Here is a 14,954-nt window from a genome sequence, read left to right as displayed (position 1 = left end):
TGGTCCAGACCCTTCTCCAGACTTCCCTTTCACTCCCCCCACACACAAGCCTAGGGCCTCTCTGAGGAAGCATTAGGTTTATTTCTTGAACTCCTGGGGAGAAGATGGGTGGTGCCACCATATACCCTCTGTCTGGCTAGGGGTCCCGAGGTGGCACGGTCCAGCCATAGAAGGATCAGCCTTTTCCCCCCACAGATTAATGCCAGGGAGTCAGATAGTTGATGCGACTGTAAAGAGAAAGAGGGGTGAGATGGGGAATCCAAGGTACTCTAGAGAAAAATCAAGTTTTCCTCCCCTAGCTCCACCCCCCAGCCCGAAGCCCAAAGTCTCTGCCTTCAGGGATCCGAAAACAGTTTCCATCCAGTCTATGTGCCCAAGAGCCCTCAACGGCTCCCTGTTTCCTCTTGTATAGTTTTGGTTGTTCTCTTCACCTCTAATTTAACTCATACCATTTCCCATTGGCTCCCATCCATAACGGCTTCATGGGTTTTCAGTCATGTATGAACCTACTCTAGCAACGCACAGTAACAAAACCCAGAGTTTTTCTCTGGGAAGGCAACTTTCGGGAATAGAAAAAGGAGACATTCTGCATGCTACAAGATAAAGGTGCTACGTCCTTGGTCCGGGGGTGGAGGGGGTGGGGTGGGGGAGTGGAGTGGGGTGGGGCTGGTTGGGGGGGATGGGTCTAGAGGGCAACATTGAAGGGGTTAAACAGGTTTTTGCTCCTCTTGAATTTGTTTGCCTGGTCCCAAATATTGGAGGGCTTCATACCTTGCTCTGTATACAGGAGTCAGATTTCTAATACTTCCCCTTTTTTGTTACGTATGAACTCTATAAACCAAATTATTTTGAAAACTATGCATTACCTTGTCCTTAGCAATAAAATGTATTGAACAGAAAAAAGGAAAAAAAAAAAAAAAAAAAAAAAAAAAGATAAAGGTGAAACAGGACTGTGCGCTATAGGGCGAGACAGGGTGTCGGGTTGTGCCAATGGTAGGGTGGCACAGTGCGGAGTTTGGCACTGCTGAGACGCACAAGGTGTGGCTGAGAGATGCCTCAGAGTCTCTCACCTTATTATCGGAGCCTTTAACCCAGGGTAACCCTGCTGAGGGCGCTAGTGGGAAGCAGATGGCAGGCAGTTTCTTTTCTACCCTGCCAGGTATCCCCCTAGCCCAGGCCTACTAAGCTGCAGTGTAGAGCGCCCGCTGAGCAACATAAGGCACTCTTAGGGGGCGTGGCCTACAGAGACGGGGAGGGACCATTCTCTACCTGTAGTGGGAGCCAAAGCGCCGGAAGGTGTTCCTGAGAAAGAAGAGAGAAGAGCCTTTCTGAGATGCTATGTTCTGGCATGATAACTGCTTCATGCACTGGCTGACAGGCGCCGATTTGGTAGGAATTCAGCATCTGTTCTACAGCTATGATCCCTTTCCCCTGTTCGGGGATCGAGGTCCCGAAGGGGTCCTGCATATTGTCACTTACAGCGAGTCGAAAGGCAGTGGCTTCTGTCCGTAGCGGTCTAGGCTAGGGTTCTGGTTGAGGCAGTACTGGAATGGACCACAGGAATGGGAACCCGTAAGCCTGAGGGGAGCAGACCCCAGCAGCAGGTCCCTTCCAGCCATCCTGGCCCGATTTGTTTGCATCTTTCCCTACCCGCCAGTTCTGGGTCAACTCCGGCTTCAAGTACCGCACCGCGTAGCCACTGAAACCCTCCACTGTGAAGAGAGCCCACCTTGGGAACCTAGATCGGAACAAACCCAACCCACCCTCACCTAAACCCCAGCTCTGCACGGAATCCCCGCCCTTCCTGAGCGCTGCTTGGCTCTCAGCCTCAGCCCTAGTGGCTTCCCTGACCTTGAGTTGCTCCAGCGCTCCCCCACCCCCACCCTGCCCGCACCCTCACCACTCTCACCACCCCTTCCCCGTCTTGGAGCCTGTGTCCCAGGTCCTTGGGCCTATGGCCCTCATTCCCCACTTTAGGTGCACCACCAAATGGCGGGATGTCTCTCCCCTCTTAAGAGCAGCATCCTTTGCGGTTGATAGACTGACCCCTTTTGTTGGCACAAGGCAGCTTGAACTCTTGGGACCTGGACACGAATTTAGACCAATCTTCAATGGCACGAGTGAAGCAGGGCCAGTCGACTCGGTTGATGCCTGGCACAATGGGAGTCATCCTTCCGCCGCGGTACTTGTGACAGAGCTTCTGGCCGGTTGCTGTGAAGTCCTATGGAATGTTGGACCACAATGGCAGATGCAAGGTCCCATAAAGCTTCCTGGGCCTGACCTGATATTAGTTAGGCCCATTGGACTGAGGATGCAGGAAGCAAGGGCTTGGGTTGGGTGGGGTTGAGAGATCCAGGTAGGCAGCTGGGGGTATGCTTAGGCAGCAGAGTCTTGGACCAGAGGTGCTTGTGCCTGGGCACAGACTGGTGCTACTGAGCCCATCTAGGGCTGGGGAAAAGGACACTCACCAGGCATTGCAGGGGTTTGTTGGGGACCCCTAGGAGTGTGAAGTGGGCATTGTTGAAGTCATCTGTTGAAAGAAGATGAAGAAAAAAAACAAAAATAAAACAAAACAAAAAAGAAGATGAAGATAAACGTGTCCCTTCAGGAGCCCTTAGAAGAGGCCCACTCTAGAGACTTGGGCCAAACTATACACCTTAAGAGAAAAAAATGTTTTCCCAGGTACAGTGGCACATGCCTTTATTCCCAGCACTCACTAGGCAAAGACAGAGCTTTGTGATTTCAAGGCCAGCCTAATCTACCTATCAAGTTCCAGGCCAACCAGGGCTACATGGTGAGATTCTGTCTCAGAGGAAAAAAAATAGTTTTCAAATATTTAAGATAAAACTATATCTTTTACAATAAAGAAAACTCTATATAGTGTGGTGCCCGCGGGAAGTGGCACTATTAAGAGGTGTGGCAATGTTGGAATGGGTGTGGCCTTGATGCCTCCACCTGGACATGGAGGATGTATGTCACTGTGGGTGTGGCCTTTGCCGTCCTATGCTCAAACTCTGCCCAGACTGGAAGAGAGAGTCTCCTCCTGGCTGCCTACAGAGGCCAGTCTTTTCCTGGTTGCCTTCGGATCAAGATGTAGAACTCTCTCAGATCCTCTGTCTGCACGCTGCCAGGCTTCCTGCCATGATGATAATGGACTGAACCTCTGAAACTGTAAGCCAGCTCTCATTAAATGTTTTCCTTTATAAGAGTTGCCTTGGTCATGGTGTCTCTTCACAGCAATGAAACCCTAAGACAGATTGATATGAAAACTTAGAAGCACTAGAAGAAAATGTAAACAAATTCCTCTATAGACCTGGGACAGGACACTTAATTCCCATAAAAAGCCAAAAACTGAAAGAAAAGACCAATAACTTTGAGTAAAAGGCATGTGCATGCTGGCCCCGATGGCCTGAGTTTAATAACTGCTACCCACAAGATGGAAGAAGAGAGCTGACTCCTAAGATCTGTCCTCTGACCTTCAAGAGTGAACTGTGGGCTGTCAGCGCATGTGTACATGCATATGTCATACATGTGTGAGTGAATAAAGAAAGCAAGCACAAAAGGAATCAAAAGGGGAAAATACTTCTACTGATTTTATAGTCGAGGTAATTTTCTTAATGTTGGAGGGGATGCCTAGAAATCAAGACAAAAAAAAAAAAAAAAAAAAAAAGAAACATGGATAAACCACATGTTTAAGTGGTTCATGCACAAATACTAGCAATATATTTGGCTTCACAGGTGCTAAACTTATGAAAAGACGCCCAGTTTCGTTCACAAGATGAATGCACTTTAAGATATCTCCTCCTCCACTTATTCAGCCAGACCAGGAACACTGTAAAAGTTAATACAGCTTTAAGAGATAGCCCTCTCATCATACATCACCAGAGACTGTGTAAATCAACTGGAGCCTACAGACTGCAGTCCAGTAAATATTACTTATCATAATTATGAATCTCCACGTCGTGTCCTTTGATCCCACAGTCTAGCAGGGCACAAATGATGTTAGAAGAAGGTGACCTATTTTCATGTTTGTAACAGTTTCATGAATGTAAGTGATAGTCATTAAACCAAATGCATCCAACTACATCTGCACTAGGGAGCTGCCGAGAATTACTTGAGAGCATAGTGTGGTATGCACAGCTGGAATGCCAGCACTTGAAGCCAAAGCAGGAGGATTATGAGTCTGAGATCAGCATGGGCTGTTATAGTGGTGCTTGGTCTCAAAAATCTAAGGGCTAGGATGCATAGCTCAATAGTAAAGAACTTGTCTAGCGTGTGTAAGACGCTTCAATCCCCACAACAACAACAAAAAGTATTAATTCAAGTCCATTTAGGTTTAGAGTCTCTAAATCTCAAGACCATTGGAGACCAAGAAGAGTTTACCCTCAAGTCACCACAATGACCAAATTGCCAAAGTTAGCAGCCTAGACAACAAAGAATTCTGTGCCTCTCCTTAGGTCACCTGTGAAATACTGACTGTAGATAATCAGGCCTTTGGATCCAGCTTTTTTTTTTTTTTTTTTTTTTTTTTAAAAAAGGTAAGTATACCCTGGAAACAATTGCTGAGACTGACTACATAGAACAGTCTACAATCCTGCTGTTTGCACCCCTTTGAAAAGTTAACAGTATATCCTTCCTCAGGGTCTGGTCAGGTAGACAGATGGAACTAGAAGAGATCAGGTTGAGTGAGGTAACCAAGACCCAGAAAGACAAATTTCACACATTCTCCCTCATCTGAGGTTTCCAACTTGAAGTTTTTGCATGTGAGTATATAACCTGGAGTAACTGCAGAAACCAGGAAAATAAAAAGAGACGACAGGGTGGCGCGGGGTGGGGTTGGGGGTGGGGGCAACAGAGAAGGCCATGGCAGAGCACAGAAGATGTGAAGGAGGAAATGGGAAAATAGAGACACGTTAGGAAGGGGAGAAAGATGAATACAGAAGGAGGAGGAAGGGTTATAAGATGATAATAATAAGGGTGCCTGAAAAGTCATAAGGAATCATACTATTATTTAACAACATAAAAATGCCTATAATACACGTAAGTCTCTCTATATATATTTGTAAATGAAATGAAAATTTCCATGAGTTGACAATGTTCCCTCAACCCAAGTACCATATACCAACTTAAACAAACAACAAATAAAACCCAACACCAGGCAAAAAGAAGCCCTCTTCTGAGTTTTTGGTCGAGATTGTCCAAGAGCCTACTCCCAAAACATTATTGCCCTTGGTTGCCTCCCAGAGGTAGCTATGACTAAAGGCACCATGCACTTTGGACATAGGACACGGACAGAGGACCTGAGCTGGATCTGACCTGAAAGCCTCTTCCCCGAGGATTAGCTTTCATGATACCTTCTGGAAAAGCTTCCAAAGGAGGAAAAACAAGCAACAGTTCCACCCAACTATGATGCCTGTGAACCACAACAATGACCAACATGGCGTGATGACCCTAGGGGTACAATAGTGGCATGGGTACCTTGGCAGTAACCAACAGCTCTCTAATTGAACTAAAGAGCTACTCACCAAGGGAGAAATCATGTCTGGTTGAAAACCTAACCAGCCACAACACAACTCTTGCACCCAAGGCTCAGGGGTCATCGTGGAAAGGGAGGCAGAAAGAGCATATGAGCCAGAGGAACAGAAAGTTTGCTCTGAGATTGTGTCTCTAGAAATCTCAGAGAGGCTACACCTGTGAAGTCTCACCAACATGGCTGCCTATACATGATCTGAGCAAGGATGAAACCAATAGACATCTAACATGGAAGCAGGGAAGGTCACAAGAGCTCAACCATAGACAAAGAACTACAGGCAACTAAGGGATGCTGAGAGAGGAAGAAACTGTCTCCTCCAGGGAAGAGCGCACTGGTTGGTTATCCAATACCAAGTGGTCAGATCTGAAAACATTACATATGAGTACCAGTAAACAGATTGAGCACTTTGTAGCCAGGAAATATGTATGTATGTATGTATGTATGTATGTATGTATGTATTTATGTATGTATTTATGTATGTATTTATGTATGTATTATGTATCAACAATTAAAGAAAAAGAGACCATGAGTGTTAGAGCAGGAAGAGAACATGGGAGGATTTGGAAACAGGAAAGTGAAGGGGAAAGTAATGTAATCTTAATTTTAAATAAATTACAAAAAAATTAAAATAAAAAGTCAGAAAGAATGGAAATAGGTGCAAAGTTATTTTAGGCTAATAAGACTTAGGGCTCAAGACTTAATAATTTATACATAAGGGCTGGAGAGATGGCTCAGTGGTTAAGAACACTGACTGCTCTTCCAGAGGTGCTGAGTTCAATTCCCAGCAACCACATGGTGGCTCACAGCCATCTGTAATGGGATCCAATGCCCTCTTCTGGTGCCTGAAGACAGCGACAGTGTACTCACATACATTAAATAAATAATTTATACATAATCCTAGATTCCATCCCTTTCCATTTTAAGCTATAAAAGACATATTTGGAGACTCTGGGAGGAGATTTTAACATGTGCTGGTTATTAGATGCTGTGGAATTATTGTTAACTTTTTTTTTTTTTTGGTTTTTCGAGACAGGGTTTCTCTATATAGCCCTGGCTGTCCTGGAACTCACTCTGTAGACCAGGCTGGCCTCGAACTCAGAAATCCGCCTGCCTCTGCCTCCCAAGTGCTGAGATTAAAGGCGTGTGCCACCACTGCCCAGTCGTCAACTTTTCTAGATATGATAACAGTATCCTGCTACCTAGGAGGTTGTCCTTGTCGATGGGGACTACCTGGCAAAGTTTTGCATGCACATGTGTGTACAGACATACACAGGCACCACTTGAGCCCTCCTCCACAACATAAGAAGAACAGGCATGGGGCTTTGTATCTGTGACAGGAGGAGCACAATTTAAGGACAACCTGGGCTACCTGTTGAGACACAGTGGGGGAGACACCTCCAGAGCTGCTGGCTAAAGAAACCTTATTTTGTTAAACCTAGAGGAAATGAAAGAACAGTGCCCCAGTAGGACCTGTATGATCTGTTGATCGTCATACAGTGCGAAGAACCTTGCCCTTCATATTGCTTTACATAGTCAAGGGAGGCAGGCTCTATTCCTGTGCCCATTTTTCTGCTCAGGAACTAGAGGCCAGACCTTGGAGGAGCTTTCTGAAAGGAAATAGACAGCTGGACTGCCCTTTCTCATGCTTTCACCCGCCTTGTTCCTGCCTTTTCTTCCAAGACCTCCATTTTGCCAGCCACCCTTGCTCCAGGATGGCTGGAGAGGCAAATAGGAGACCCTTAGCTGTTGCTGGCAACATGGCCTGACCTTTGGAGTAGTAGGTGGAAGACTGACAGTGTTCATCGGAGAGGCAGCCCTTGACAGTGTCCATGTCCATGCGCCGAAGAGAAGGCAGGGCCGGGTTATAGAGCTGATGCTTCACACCGGCCAGTGGGCGGCGCACTCGCTCCAGAGGGAGTAGGACGGCTGGGGAAGCATACAAGTGGGCGGAGCATTCGTCCCAAGGCACCAGGTCTATGATGCGGGCCATCGCTGGGAAGAGAGGGACTGAGTCAGATGCCCTTCCGTATAGGCACATGTTCTTGGCCTATGTTGATTTAACTACTTCTCAAACATTTACTGAATGTCTTCTGTGTGCCCAGTGAACAACAGATATATGTGTGCTTGGTTGTGTGCATATGTATAAACACACACACATACACACACACACACACACACACACACACACACACCCTGCCCCTGCCCCCAGTGCTCTGAGAGAGATCAGCACAGAGTATATGTGTGTATTTGAGAGGGCTGGAGAGCTAGGGCACTCCAGGAACTGTCTAAATGAGGTGAAACTTAAATATTGAAAAAGACATAGTACATCTATTTAGAATGTAGCTTAGAATGCCTCATGGCTTATAATGCTAGGTAGCCAACTCTGGATTTGCCTAGGTCATGTTTCCCATTTGTCCCAAAATACAGATGAGACTTTTAAAGAAAAGAGAGAAACATGGCAGATCTGAATTAGAAAGATATGGTTACTTGGTGCCTCTGTTTTAAAAAGCAGATATTCCCTAGAGGCCCCCTTCACTCATTTACATCCCAGAATTTGTTGACTCTACTTCCTGACCCCCAAGTTACAGGTAAGAAATGGAGATGGGGTGGGTAGGCAGGAGGTGAGAGGAACTTGGCCGTGGAATGTAGCTGGTCTTGGCTACTTTGTGGGGTCTTCTTTCTCCCACCCTTCTCCACCTTTTCCCACCCTTCCAACCCCCTACCACTAGATAGGAGAGAAACAGGATATAGAGAGGAAAGGAAAGAGACCCCAGAATCTAATTTATTTTCTTCTTGTTTGTTCTCTGAGCATGACTACTAACAAACCACAACCAACCCCCGACCCCGAACAACCAAAAACAATCCATAACCCTTTCGGGGCCCTAGCATTTATCTAACCCTCCGAAAAGTTCCCAGAATTCCAAAAGTCACACAATCACAGAAACTACCTGCAGCCTGCAAATCACGCCCCTGCTAGAGCACGAGGCAAATCATAGGCAGCTGCTTCAGACAGTCCAAGGCAGCCCCTGTATTTCTACGCCTGGTATTAAAATAAAAGCACATTCTTAAAATATTTCTGCTTTTTTTTTTTTCTTTTGAAGAAACCAAAATTTCAAATTTCTCACTATCATGAAGGATCAGGAAGGGGCATGGTGATAAGGTGGGAAAGCTGTCTCGGAGTTGACACTTCATGAGGAAGGACAGAGCAGTAGAACACAGAGAGAAAGGAAGAGAGGATACCCTGCTGCCATCTACCCATAGCCTCTACCTCCTCTGCAGGGCACAGGCCCAAGTGCACAGGCAGGTAAGAACCGTCTATCCTGTCTGCTGCTCAGTGGGTAAAAGAAGGGATGTGAGCAAACCTTCCGGGCAACTACAGGATAAGGAGCATCACAGAGACAATGCCCACTGCAACCTGATTGTGAGGACGAAGCTCCTGGTAACCCTGGGCAACACAGGCTGCCAGGATCCCTAGGCACTGGACATCCATTTCCTGGGTCTCCATGGCCACTACATAAGCCAAGCATCTTGGAAAATGCCAGAATTGAGGCTCTATAGAGGTGACCTGGCCACACAAGGGAAGGGATAGCACTGGACCCACCCCAGCCTGTTTCACTTTGTTGGCTAGTTCAACTTGATACAAGCTATAGTCATCTGAGAGGAGGAAACCCCAACTGAGAAATACCTCCATAAGATCAGTTATAGGCAAGCCTGGGGGGAATTTTCTCAATTAGTGATTGATGCGGAGAGCCCAGCCCATTGTGGGTGGAGACATCCCTGAGCTGGTGGTCCTGGGTTCTATAAGAAAGCAGGCTGATCAAGCTGTGGGAAGCAAGCCAGTGAGCAGCTCTTCTCCATGGCCTCTGCATCCTGCCTCCAGGATCCTGCTCTGTTTGAGTTCCTGTCCTGGCTTCCTTCAGTGATGAGCAGTGGTATGGAAGTGTAAGCCAGATAAACCCTTCCCTCACCTACTTGCTTTGGTCTTGGTGTTTCATCACAGCAATAGTAACCTTAACTAGGACAGCGACCCTGGACTAGTTACTACTACTGCCGCTCTCTGGAACCTAGAGTACTGTTCCTGTTAGGCAATGACCCTAGGTTCTGCAACACAGCTGCCTGGGAGCCTGGAGGGGCCCCTGTCCCCATGAGTCTCAGGGAAGATGATCAAACAAAACAAAAGAGTTGGACCTTAGGTTGGGGGTAGGGTCAGCACTGGGCAAGTTTCTTTAAGAGAAGAATTTCGGGTGCTTTCTTAAATTCCTGGGTTCCTAATTGAGGAGCAGCAGCTGTCTTTGCTGTCTTTGGTCTTTGGGGGTGGAGATTAGCCAGGCTCCAGGGCCAGGGCAGGGATCAGGCAGAGTGGTGGCCTCAGCAGGCTAGGGATTAGCAAATGATACTCCACCCCACCCCCATTCTGCTCTACCTCACTACCTGGGGAACTGCAGTCTCCTTCCCCACCGGGAAAGCCAGGCTAGGTGTATCCCGGTCCAGAGTCCCAAAGCCCCAAGGCCCCCCAGGAACTGAGTGGAGTGAGACATCTCAAGATTTGGAATCCTGGGGCTGCCTATTCTTTTGCATATATCTGCATAAATGCTAAACCTGTCATTCAGAATTTCCTGTTGTTAGAGTCCTGTAAGATTTGCTGCTGCTCCTCAAAAACCTTGCTCTTGGAGCTAAAGAGCTTGTTGTTTTGACCGCCAGCTTACTTCCCTAATAAAGCCTCTGCTGATTGCATCCAGGGATGGTTTCTTGTGATCTTTGGGTGGTCGAGATTTCCGGAGGCTTGAGGAAGGGTCTCCCAAGTATGGGGGTCTTCAGTGTGTGCCATTACTGCCTGGCAAGGTCCAACTCCTTATAAAGTTAGAAAACAGGTGAGTGTAGTGGTATACACCTTTAATCGCTGTGAGTACAAGGCCAGCCTGGTCTACATAGTGAGTTTCAGGCTAGCCAGGGCTACAGAGTATGACCTTGTTGCAAAAAAAACAAAAAACAAAAAACAAAAAAAAAAACAAAACAAAAAACAAAAAACCCCCACCAAATCAAGTTTTGTTTTGTTTTTTAAATACAGAAAGTATATAAATATACAATTCAGTAATTTACAAATTGATTTGTACCCACCTACTCCAACCCTGCTCCCATAACTGCTGTTCAGGTCCAGACACAGGGTACTAGCTTTGCTAAAGAATTTAGTGGGAAGACGCACGGTGGTGGCATCTGGAGGCCACCTTTTATCCTTCCCACATGGAACTGTGCTGTGTCAGAGCAGCCTCTGTCACTATGAATTCACTGCCACGTGCCACTTTCTGGGACCCTTACAGAAGTTTCCTCTTGAAGCCTTTAACACAGATGCCAGAAAAATCCACACTGCTCCTGTCTGATCCCTGTTCCTGCTGCCCTGTGCCCATCCTGTCGACAGCAGGAGGAGGGTATGTAGCGTGCCAGCCCAAACTTGCTAGTCACTGGGAGTTGAATTTGCAGTCATCAATACCCCTGCAAGGGAAGCTTCCTTGCCCACAGCAGCCAATGGCAACTCAGATTATAAACATCAACATGACCTCCAGTGGCAGCAAGGACCACAAACATTGGCACACCCTTCAGTGGAAGCACAGGCCACGAATATCAACACAGCCTCCAGCTGCAGCACGAAGCATAGACATACATGCAGATACGCAGAGCAATGTGGTTTACAGTCAAAAGGCGGAAACAAGCTTGGTGGCCATGGCCAGAAGTCAGAAACAAACAGTGGAGTGTCTGTATCAGACAGACACCACCACCTACTAGGAACAAGAACTGCCCAGAGGCCATCTCTTCTATTTCTTGGATCTTCTATGGCAGCAGTGAACAGTACGTTTCTGTTGCTTGTAAATTACTTGGTTTAAGGTGTTGTATTACAGTAACCCAGATGCAATAGGACAATGGGCTTTGGTAGAAACCCTAAACTAGTTTCATTTGAAGTTTCAATTCAGTCATTATGTAGTTGCTGGGAACAAAAGTGTGTCCCTGAACCCCAGCCCTGATGCTGGAACTCAGTGGACTCTCTAGAAGAGCCTCTTAGCCATCCCTCCAGCCTGAGATACTGTTTCTTAATATACTTGCTTGGCATAAGACATACTTGTCCCAAGCCATGTGGTTCTTTTTCTCTGGAAATGCTGATAAATACAGATTTTGGCTATAGGCCTTGTCCTGGGCCAGCGGTTTTTGTGATAACACTTAAGCTGTAAAAGAGTGCCCCCCCAACCCCCAACAGAGATCCTACTGAGTCCCAGCATCTGGGCAGGAGAGAAGGACACACTCCTGTCCCCCAGACTGAGCTGATGGGTCCTGTCACCTTGAGGAGGCTCCCAGAACCACAGAGGTGTCCAGGCTATTGATTGTCCTGCAGCCTTTCTCAGGCTTTGTCACAGCATGTGGGAAGCCAGACCCTGGCACTGGGGCAGGTTCCCTAGTAACTCACTGGGTCCTAAACCTATGTCTAGGACCCTGCCGGACCCTTGGGGGTTGCTGCTGGCTCCCTTGGGCATCAGTCTTCTGTCTTCCCCGCCCCCCTGCTTCTGCACATGCTAATCCTTTGCACCCGGCCCATCTACTGCCAATTAATCCTGGCTGGGTCTGAGAGACCAGCTTCTGGGGCATTGAGAAGGCAATTCCTGGCTAGCGCTGACATCTGAACAGGTAACTCAAAATGAAATGGGGGCTCTGTGGGACTCCTTGGGGGATCCTCATGCTTGGCTTTTAGTGGGGCATTTAGGTGAGGAAATAGAGCAGGCAGGAGAGCAAAGGTGCCCAGTCCCCACAAAATTTTCTGTAGCTTAGACTTTGGTCTCTCCAGAGCAATCTGAGAAATGTGGATTCGACAGCCCCAGAGGGTTTGGGGGGAAGCTAGGAATCTGTATTTTCTCCAGCTCTCCCAGAAGATTCTCGGAATCCTAGTGGTCTAACACTACAGATTCCTGGGTGGCTGCCTCCAGGTTCTCTTCCTTCAAAATGAGAGGGCAGCGAGACAGGCCTCCAGATTCTGGTCAAGGAAAAACTGGGCTAGGAGGCTGCTTCCCTAGGTAACCTTCAGACAGTTCAAAAGTTCAAGCTAGGATCATTGCCGGCTACAGCAGAAGTCAAGAGAAGGCAGTCGGGGCCCAAGGACTGACCTCAGCATATACTCATTTTGGCCAGAGTCACCTTAGGTGAGTCTGTTGGCCTGAGGATGGCTATCCATCCCTCTTACAGGGAGTAGGGGGCAGGCAAGATTGTCAGGAGAATGAATGTTATCAGAGGGATGTGGAAGCCAGGTGTGGAGGAAGGCTTTTCTTCAGGTCTGGTTCTCAGGACTGCTAGGAGCTGGCTGGGGTCTGTCTGTGTATTTTCCCATTCCAAATGTGTGACCTTGAGAGGAAGTTACTGTGTCTATACCCCACAGCCAGCAGAGAACTGGAAGAACACATTGGTTGTATCTGGCCCCAGTTACTTTTCCGTAGGCTGATCTGCCTCCAAAGCTTAAGCTCTGTCTCCATAGAGGCTGTTCTGGGAGAAGCTGAGCCAGAGCTGGGACAGAGGTCAAGGTTTTGAGTCAGTCAAGCAGCCTGGTAACGAGCTCTGGGACGCTGGCTATGGGACTACTTTTTTTCTAAGAGTCCTTGAAGAGACAGACAAGGAGGCATAACCTTGGTAGGCCTGTGTCCTGGATGACCATTTGTGGGCCTGTCTACATGTCAGCTTTCATAGGACCACCGACCCAAGCCATCCTGCAAGAATTTAGTCAAATGGAGCTTGGCTCTCCATGAAACTGGTCATCATCAACCAGCCAATTGGTATTTTATTCTCAAAGCAAAAACAATAAGTGTTGTTATTTATTTTTTAATTTATTTTTGAGAGAAGTCTCACTGTGTAGTTCTAGCTGGTCTGGACCTTGCTTTGTAAACCAAGGTGACTTTAAATTAACAGAACTCTGCCTGCCTCTGCCTCCTGACAGCTGGCATTACTCCTAGCTAATGTTATCTTAGACTTTCTGTCCATCAGTTGCTGGTATTTCTTCTCTGTCATGGGCTTCGTCAGTGCATGATATTCCATAATTAGTGTTCATACTCAGTACCTGTCCCTGTAGTCATGGGTAGTCTTTTTGAAGCCCTCAGCATGGGCCAGTCACTGGCCAGCAGATAGTATCTGAATAGATAACTCCAACGGTAGTGAGGGTTCAGTCACTGGTCTAAGAATGTTGCCTTTATCACTTTTTGTTTGATTGGTTTTGCTTGTTTTGAGATAGTGTTTCACCATTTAGCCGGCTGGCCCAGGACTTGCAGAGATCTGCTTGCCTCTGCCTCCCAAATGCTGGGATCAAAGGCATGTGCCATCATGCTGGGCTTGTTTAATGACTTTCATCCTCCTCACACTCTGCCCACTAGGTATGCACTATCAATACTGATACTCTTGCTTTTTTAGTTCAGGTTATCCTGGATTCCTCTGCCTCCACCATATAAGTGCTGGAGTCTGAGTGGGTGCCACCATGCCTTGCTTCAGTGTGCTCCCACTCTGCAGACAGGCAAACAGAGACACGGGGAGTCTGACTGATCTGCCGGTGACAGTGCTAGAGCACAGGCGTCTCCTGTTCAAATGAATGTGCTTCTTCTTTCCAGCACTTCTGCATATTGCATTATGGACTGCATGACACAGTATTTAATGCAGACCACACCCCTGACCAACACTGAGATTCTTTTCAATAGCTAGCCTTCGATAACATTTGAAGAAATATTTTTATATATGTGTGTGCCTTATTTGAATCCCTCCCCGAAACAGTTCCCTCAGCTTGAAAACGGAGAAGCAAAGTATGAAAATTCATGCCATAGAATACTGCTCCATGCCGGGCGGTGGTGGCGCTCGCCTTTAATCCCAGCACTTGGGAGGCAGAGGCAGGCAGATTTCTGAGTTCGAGGCCAGCCTGGTCTACAGAGTGAGTTCCAGGACAGCCAGGGCTATACAGAGAAACCCTGTCTCAAAAAAAACAAAACAAACAAAAAAAAAAACAACAAAAAAAAAACAACAAAAAAAAAACCCTACTCCATAATAGAAATAAATGAATTAGTGACAGGAACACTTATAAAGGAATCCCAGATACATATGCTCAATGAAAGAAGCCATGCTCAAAGGTCACACATGATTCAGAACATGTCATATTCTGGAATTCAGATCCACAAGGGCAGGAAGCAGATATGCATGTGTGTGTGTGTGTGTGTGTGTGTGTGAAAAAGGGCTGAGCATAATCACAGAAACTTTTAAACCTGTTTATTTTGAATGTGTATGTGTGTGTACTCCATGTACGTGTGGGTGCTCACAAAGGTCAGAAGAAAGTATTAGATCTCCTGTAACTGGAGTTACAGGCGCTTATGAAGGTGCTTGACATGGGTGCCGTAAAACACGTATGGAAAATCTA

At 46.9% G+C, this 14,954-nt stretch overlaps 2 protein-coding genes across 7 annotated transcripts in view; one reads left to right on the top strand and one right to left on the bottom strand.

The window, feature by feature from the left end:
- Positions 1-111: 111 nt before the first annotated feature.
- Spmip8 (sperm microtubule inner protein 8) lies at positions 112-8,863 on the bottom strand. Its single transcript, XM_034522168.2, has 8 exons — positions 8,802-8,863; positions 7,301-7,525; positions 2,469-2,530; positions 2,047-2,221; positions 1,651-1,712; positions 1,480-1,544; positions 1,270-1,302; positions 112-227 (listed from the first exon to the last, which is right to left on the bottom strand). Exons 2-8 carry the CDS (start codon positions 7,521-7,523, stop codon positions 197-199), a joined length of 651 nt encoding a protein of 216 aa, XP_034378059.1. The 5' UTR covers positions 7,524-7,525; positions 8,802-8,863; the 3' UTR covers positions 112-196.
- Positions 8,864-12,112: 3,249 nt separating this feature from the next.
- The window catches only part of Cngb1 (cyclic nucleotide gated channel subunit beta 1), a 63,669-nt gene continuing 60,827 nt past the window's right edge, over positions 12,113-14,954 (top strand). For 5 of the 6 annotated variants that reach the window (XM_034522501.2, XM_076915693.1, XM_076915692.1 and 2 more), the window contains exon 1: positions 12,116-12,205. The gene's annotated coding sequence lies outside the window, so the exon portion shown is untranslated. Of the gene's footprint in view, positions 12,206-14,954 lie in introns of all 6 variants that reach the window. The other variant, XM_034522503.2, reaches the window with a different exon arrangement.

This window comes from Arvicanthis niloticus, chromosome 18 (genome assembly GCF_011762505.2).
Source record: "Arvicanthis niloticus isolate mArvNil1 chromosome 18, mArvNil1.pat.X, whole genome shotgun sequence".
Lineage (NCBI taxonomy): Eukaryota > Metazoa > Chordata > Mammalia > Rodentia > Muridae > Arvicanthis > Arvicanthis niloticus.
The sequence above is the reverse complement of the archived record's forward strand: the minus strand, read 5'-3'. Positions and strand labels throughout refer to the sequence as shown.

Bases quoted from the DNA above. Each gene is read 5' to 3' on its own strand.
- Spmip8 (XM_034522168.2), bottom strand. From the start codon at position 7,523: ATGGCCCGCATCATAGACCTGGTGCCTTGGGACGAATGCTCCGCCCAC. The intron at 2,531-7,300 runs GTCAGGCCATGT...TTCTTTCAACAG, and splicing joins TTCCACCTACTACTCCAAAG to ATGACTTCAACAATGCCCAC. The intron at 2,222-2,468 runs GTGAGTGTCCTT...AACATTCCATAG, and splicing joins ACAAACCCCTGCAATGCCTG to GACTTCACAGCAACCGGCCA.